Source organism: Limanda limanda, chromosome 3 (genome assembly GCF_963576545.1).
Source record: "Limanda limanda chromosome 3, fLimLim1.1, whole genome shotgun sequence".
Taxonomy (NCBI): Eukaryota; Metazoa; Chordata; class Actinopteri; order Pleuronectiformes; family Pleuronectidae; genus Limanda; species Limanda limanda.
Genome location: NC_083638.1, coordinates 16,485,198 through 16,492,629, shown reverse-complemented (window position 1 = coordinate 16,492,629; position 7,432 = coordinate 16,485,198). Strand labels below are relative to the sequence as shown.

Sequence of the window (7,432 nt, the reverse complement as noted above, 5' to 3'; positions counted from 1 at the left end):
TTGGAAAGAATCTGTAAAATAAATTTATTTTCAATGTATTCTTTTTTTCTCCTGTCTTAAAGCCTTGCCTGAACAGAGCAAATGTAAAAAACCTTATCAACCTTTATGTCATGCACACACACACACACACACCCCAGATTTATTCATGCATCTTATTCGCAGGTGGAGGCGGATCCCGATTGGAGGAGTCCGGCGTGGACGTCATGACGTCAGAGGAGCGAGTGCGTGTGGGACCCTGCAGCCTCTTGGCCCCCTCCCCTCCTCCAGTCCGGGGAGACACAAGTTTATCAGGGAGGCAGGCGGAGGGCCAGTCAGCCGCTCACATCTTTTCTGCACCTACCAGCGAGTCCCCGTCCTTCGTGCTGTATGGTGGATATTATTTTCAGCTCTTCTTTCTTGGGTGATATGGGGGATCATTCCAAAAGTAAGTACACGCTTAGAACGTGCGCGCTGCACTTTAAAGTAGAGGGCAGATTGTGTTTGCGTCGCAGTGGCTTCATGGGCGCGATCTATTCAGCTGTGGATCGATTACCAAAAGTCATTTTACTAATAATGCATTTTTCACTATTGCACATTATTATTATTCACCAGGTTGTTGCTTTTTATTATTATTATCCTCCTGTTTTACGCACCAGTCTCCCTCTGTTACATAACACCGAGACTTGTCCAGTCTGCAAAAAAAGAGATCACTGCAAAACTGACACGCACAATCTGCATTTTAACATTTGAATGTATTTAAAAAAAAAATCATTATATTTGTCTGTGGTGGAACTCATTCGTCTGTGTGTTCACTCTCTTCTGCAGAGAAGTCAGGAATCGCGATGTGTGTCGGATGTGGAAGTCAGATCCATGACCAGTACATCCTGAGAGTCTCTCCCGACCTGGAGTGGCATGCAGCCTGCCTCAAGTGCTCGGAGTGCAGCCAGTACCTGGATGAGTCCTGCACTTGTTTCGTCCGGGACGGAAAAACTTATTGCAAAAGAGATTATGTAAGGTAGGGGTATTATTAATCAGCGATATTTATTTATACTCTTATTTAGGCTGAAATCATTTTAAACGCAAAGTTAAAGCTCAGAGCTTATAACATAATTATTGTGCATGTGGCACACAACTTCATTGCACAGCTTAATATACAATTTTATAATAATAAAAATAAACACAACAGCACATCTCTAATTAAAATATTAAAATATAGCATAAGAGCATTTAAATAGTCTTCATCTCACAATTCAGATGTATGAGCCGAAAGTTGTCTTCGGTTTAATTCTTATTTCCTCTGATTTTTAATTCTCTCAACATTTTTACCAGGCTGTTTGGAATAAAATGCGCAAAATGCAACCTGGGATTCAGCAGCAGCGACCTGGTGATGCGGGCCCGGGATAACGTGTACCACATCGAGTGCTTCCGGTGCTCGGTGTGCAGCCGGCAGCTGCTGCCGGGAGACGAGTTCTCTCTGCGGGAAGAGGAGCTGCTGTGCCGGGCGGACCACAGCCTGCTGCTGGAGAGGAGCTCCGCAGGCAGCCCCATCAGCCCTGGACACGTCCACTCCAACAGAGCGCTTCACCTGGCTGGTCAGTTTATTATATTAATAATAATAATCACTATTATTATTATTATTATTGATGCCAAATCGCCACTGTTTAGGTATAGTCCCAAATACAACGCCTGCTGCTAAAGGTAAATATAGGCATATGACAGAAATTGTAATATAAATACTTGTAAATACTTCAAATAATTCAAGCATTTTAATTTAACTTTGTTACAGAAAATCGGACTATATAAGTTTAGGGGAAATAAATGAACAATAATGAAGATTAAAAAGTATTTTTTTTCCGTTCTTCTTAAACATCTTGATAATTCGTTTGTAGTCGGTCTCGGTGTGTCTTTGTGTGTGTATATGAGTGTACGTGCACGTGACTGTCTGTGTGTCTGTGTGTGTGTGTGTGTGTGTGTAAAGTTTCTGCTGGGACCTTTCTTTAGGCTAATTTCATAATTGATCTCATTAGCGCTAACCAGCTCTGTTGCCATTATCTGAATAATCTGCTATTTGAGTCGCAGCTGCAGGAGTGTGTGTGTGTGTGTGTGTGTGTGTGTGTGTGTGTGTGTGTGTGTTTTGTATGTTTGCTTGTGTGTATGTGTGCGTTTAGAGGGCGAGATCGAATAAAACCAAAGCAAGGCAATTGGCAAATATGTGAATAATATTAATTTATTTCCTCGCTGTCCTCGTTTTGAAATCACTTACACAGCAGCTCAGTGCAATGGCTCAAACAGGAGTTAATCTCTCAAGTTTAATAGAGGTTTAAGATTTAGTGAAAAAAATAAAATAATGTCTTGTCATCCAAAGACAAAACGATACTTTACTCTTATTGTCCTGAGCCTGGGATTTAAACCCGTTCAGTCATTTATCCGATGAAAATTCCTGAATCACTGATAAATATTATTGGCTCTTCCTGCATGAGGACCCGATCCCAGCAGCACTCATGGAGATGAATATGCTGCGGAGTGAGGCCTCCCTATATCCTCTAACCCTCTCCCCGTCCTCCGCAGACCCGGTCACGGTGCGACAGGCCCCGCATCGGAACCACGCACACAAGTCGGAGAAGACGACGCGTGTGCGCACGGTGCTGAACGAGAAGCAGCTGCACACCCTGCGGACCTGCTACAACGCCAACCCGCGGCCGGACGCGCTGATGAAGGAGCAGCTGGTGGAGATGACCAGCCTCAGCCCGCGGGTGATCCGCGTCTGGTTCCAGAACAAGCGCTGCAAGGACAAGAAGAAGACGCTGCTCATCAAGCATCTCCAGCAGCAGCACAGTGATAAGACTGTAAGCATCTTCGTAAGTCGGACCACTTGATTACTATCTTTTCGTGTACTCCTGGCTGTCATTGTTCGTCTGTCACTTAATGCTGTTTTATGTCTTAATCGGGCTGATATTAATCCCTGTGAAATCCAGAGTTTATGGAAAACAGATGCACAGGAATAAAACCTCACAGCTTAATTCTGTTTTTAAATAAAAATAGATTGACATGGCCTTTGAAATGCCTTGTGATTAAACACTTGTTGCAGATTATAGTTTACCCTTCTGTTTTTCTTAATGATTAACCATGTATAGTCCTATAGTTTTATTCTTGTCTACACTCCACTGGAGCTAAACTGACTCGTGCAAGCTTTCCAGTTTGGCTCCAGTGCTGGTCTGTATTCAAACTTTAAGTCAATGAATAATGAATCAACTGCTTTGGCTTCAGTTGCTTGACCTGCACGATAAAAACATCCTCTGCAAACATGCTCCATCTGCATCAATGAAGCAGCCTTTGCTTGAACAGACCACACATCAATCTTCGCTCCACTCCACAAAGGGAAACTTCATGAGCAAAAACGCCTCTGTCTGCATAATTCCATTGTAGCAATTATAAGGGCTGGTTCTTTTAAAAAACGGAGGATTGGGTTCTAGAGGCTGTCTGATGGGCCTAGATGTTTATGCTGTTTTTTTCTTGTGTTTCATCAGAACCTCCAGGGCCTCACGGGGACGCCTCTCGTGGCCGGGAGTCCAATCCGACATGAGAGCAACATGCACGGGAACCAAGTGGAGGTCCAGACCTACCAGCCTCCATGGAAGGCCCTGAGTGAGTTCGCCTTGCAGAGCGACCTGGACCAGCCAGCCTTCCAACAACTGGTGTGTGTTCAGGACATCCATCCATCCATCCATCCATCCATCATGGCAGATAAAACAAAGCAATATCAATTTCTCAATTATATTGGTTGTCTGAATATGATTCATACACACACATGCATTTCTCTCTAGTTGTGAGGACACTCGTTGACAGAATGCATTAGCCCCTTACCCGAACCCTAACCTAGAACTAATTCTAACCCTAGAATCATGTCTTTATACCTCAAACAGCCAATTGAATTTTAGAGGACCAGCCAAAATAACTTCACAATAATATTATTGAACCAAAATTGGGCATCATAACTATAGATAGAAATGCACGCTGACACACACATGCACACACACACACACACACACACACACACACACACACGCACACACGCACACACGCACACACACGCACACACACACACATCCACACACACACTGTCATCCTCAGCGTTATATCTATGGACCTTTCAAAATAAAAGTCCTATCTGCTGTATATATCCCAACACCGTGTCCCTTCTGTCTCCAGGTGTCTTTCTCTGAATCGGGCTCTCTCGGAAACTCCTCGGGCAGCGACGTGACTTCTTTGTCCTCTCAGTTACCGGACACCCCCAACAGTATGGTACCCAGCCCGGTGGAGACGTGAGACGGCCCCCTCCCCATCTCCAACAACCCCAGCCCCCCCTCCAATCCTGCAAGGACAGTTGCAGCATGACCCCGGCCCCCCCTCCCCTGCATGTGACCAGCTCATCACATCGACTTCAGAGAGGAGAGTGTGTTTTTTTTACTCTTACTTGACACGGAAGAGACGGAACAAAGAAAAGCACCGACTGACTCCGATCTTTTCTTTTTTCATCTTTGGAGACTTTATTGACAAAAACTCGAAAAAAAGTAGAACAAAATGTTGCATGACTTATTACGGGGACAGAAGATGTACAGAAGACCCGGTGGATATACTACAACCAACCTTCCAAGCAGAGAACAATACATGGAGACATTTCCACGTCCAAACAGATGAACATTTTATTGTGATCTTATTGTGTCTCGTTTCTTCAACCTGAGACTTTTTGCTTTTTGATACGTCTATTTGCGTTGTCGAGTCCAGTTGACTCTTTCTTGTCTTAAAGTCAGAGCATGATAATCTGCAAAATATTCGTGTTGTAAAAATACTTTATGTTAAGGGGCAGGATACAGGTTGTTTGAGCTTCTCGAACAAAAAAAGTAAATTATTGTTATATTATTTATTGGTAGGAAAGCGATTCGTAAAGGGATTATTATTATTAACTGATAAAAAAAAATAAAAAGCTGAATACATGAAGTGGCGTCATGGGAAATCTTTGTACAGGCCCGTTTTTTCTTACTGTTTGGTTTTACATAGAAATATGATGATATTGAATTTATAAAAAATAATCCGGTCTGAAATAAGGGAACAAAAACATTGCGAAATCTAAAATAGTCAAACTCAGAAATTAGTTTTAATTTAGGCTACAGGTCATTAAATTGCAATAAATACAGTGTAAGAAAATAAATACAGTGTAGCAAAATAAATACATTACAACAAATACATTGTAACTAAATAAGCACTTTATAATAAATACAATGTAACGATACAAATACATTACAATTAAATCAACATAACATTTTAAATACATTGAACAAAATAATTACATTACAATAAATACGATGTAACTATATAAATACATAACAATAAATACAATTTAACAGTGTAAATACATGGCAACAAATACAACGTAACAAAATAAATGCATTGCAACAAATAGAATGTAACAAAATAAATAGATTACAATAAATACAACGTAACGATATAAATACGTTATTAAAAAAAATGCAGATCTCCTGGATGATTAGATGAATAGATTCACCGCGTTAAGAAGTAGTACTATAATGTTCATCTTCAGTTTCTCCTGGTGGGTTGTTGTGTTGCCCTGCCTGAGCTGAAGCCTAAAGGTCCTGCTGGCTTATCACCCCCTCTCCATCATCGGCCGGTGGTCATTTACTATCTCGGGGGCAAAAAATCTGCTGTAAATTGTGCTCGGTCCAGTTTCTCTGGTTGAGTCACAGGCCTGGTCTAGACAGCGCGCAGGGATCGGCGACCTCTTATCTAGTCCTGGCATCACCTGCAAGCGATACACTGACTGAAGCCACAACAAACTAACCAAACAGCCCCCCCCTCCACACACACACACACACACACATACACACACATACACACACAACCTCCTCAAAGCCCCCCTCTGAAGTGAGGGGAGCAGAGAGCAGCTCGTAAAGGGTCACTTCAACTCTTCGGTTTATTTTCCTTCAGCGTTATTGCGCACGGGTCAGCCAAGACGACAGCTCAGACTAAATGAGCTGACCCCCCCCCCCCCCCCCCCCCCCCATTTGCACCGAGTGCGCGACAACACAGAGCCGCAATGTGCGTGCACCGACGACCTGTGGATAGAAGCACGTTTTCATTTCAAACACGTGTGCTGCAATAAACTCACTTTCGCGATATTTAATCTTTAAGGCGATTGGCTCTAAATGATTTTATATTCATGTTAATTCATTTTTTTTTATATTGATAATTTAAGCAGGGATAAAACCTGCCAACCAGGTGAGATGATTTCACTCGGCCAAAAGTTGTATCGGTTTTGATTTATATTTAAAAGGCTGGAATTTAGAACATATCTCGTCTAATGTCCATAGTCTTTCACAAGAAAAAAAGTAAATTCTCCTGGTGCAGTTATTTCCTCTACTTACTGTATTTTCTGGACACTGTGACTGATGAACGTATTTTGACATTTGCACCTTCCATCGGTGTAAAGTGAAACGTGTCAACAAACGCCCCCCCTCTCCCCGCCCCTCCTCTTCCCCCTTTCCCCCCAGCAGGCCTTTGTCGGAAGTTTTGAATGACAAAAGACAGATAATATATTTGTAATTGAGCTATTTCAAATAAGATAAGTGAACAATACGAGCAGATTAAGATAACAGAGGGGAATAACAATGGCGTTCACAGACAAGAATGCAGGCCTGTATCAACCCATCTCCGGCAGAACATCATTTCAGTGTCATATGTGTCCAGAACACGCTTTGTATGGATATAGGCCTGAAATAAGATCAATAAGGAAAATAATTCAAATGTTTTACAAATGCCAGTCAAATAAAAAAGCGTAGTAATTTTAGTTAATTTAAATAATGTTAAATATCAGCTTTTTTCTTCCTCTGCGTGCAAATACAGACGCTCTAAATTCAGATCAAATGTAAATCGTATCATTACTTTGGATGCGAGGGACAGGACGCTACCACCTTTTGTGAGATTTGCGGGTAAACCTTTGAAATGCAGAATTACATTCACGCAAAAAATATTGACAGGCTACAACGGTGCAGCGCAGTTAAAGTTAATTTTCCATTTGATGTGTTCCGCTCCAGTCGCTGCTGTGTCCCAGTGTGTGCGGTTCCTACAGAGCAGAGAGATCAGGTCCTCAGACAGCACTAAAAACAAGACTGACTGACTGACTGTACCTGTGCGCCACACGATCCATGCGCAGTCTATCAGAGGGCGTTTCCCCTTCTGTGTGTTCAACAAGATCCTAAACAAACACCAGTGAAGCCTGTCCACACACACACACAAACATGCACTCTCACAGACACACACACACGGCTGCAGAATACACTCGTTTCAATACTGACTTGAGATCATTTGAGCTGGAACATACTGGGGACATATGGACTTGTACGCACTACGCACTGATTCTAATAGGGAACAGAACACG

The 7,432-nt window shown here is 42.4% G+C and overlaps 1 protein-coding gene across 1 annotated transcript; it reads left to right on the top strand.

The window, feature by feature from the left end:
• Positions 1-366: 366 nt before the first annotated feature.
• LOC132999006 (insulin gene enhancer protein isl-2a-like) lies at positions 367-4,305 on the top strand. The gene is made up of 6 exons (XM_061068776.1): positions 367-424; positions 805-994; positions 1,309-1,571; positions 2,548-2,825; positions 3,507-3,674; positions 4,189-4,305. The coding sequence occupies exons 1-6, from the start codon at positions 367-369 to the stop codon at positions 4,303-4,305; spliced, it is 1,074 nt and encodes a 357-aa protein (XP_060924759.1).
• Positions 4,306-7,432: the final 3,127 nt, after the last annotated feature.

Bases quoted from the DNA above. Each gene is read 5' to 3' on its own strand.
- LOC132999006 (XM_061068776.1), top strand. From the start codon at position 367: ATGGTGGATATTATTTTCAGCTCTTCTTTCTTGGGTGATATGGGGGAT. The intron at 2,826-3,506 runs GTAAGCATCTTC...GTGTTTCATCAG, and splicing joins AGCAGCACAGTGATAAGACT to AACCTCCAGGGCCTCACGGG. The intron at 3,675-4,188 runs GTGTGTGTTCAG...TTCTGTCTCCAG, and splicing joins AGCCAGCCTTCCAACAACTG to GTGTCTTTCTCTGAATCGGG.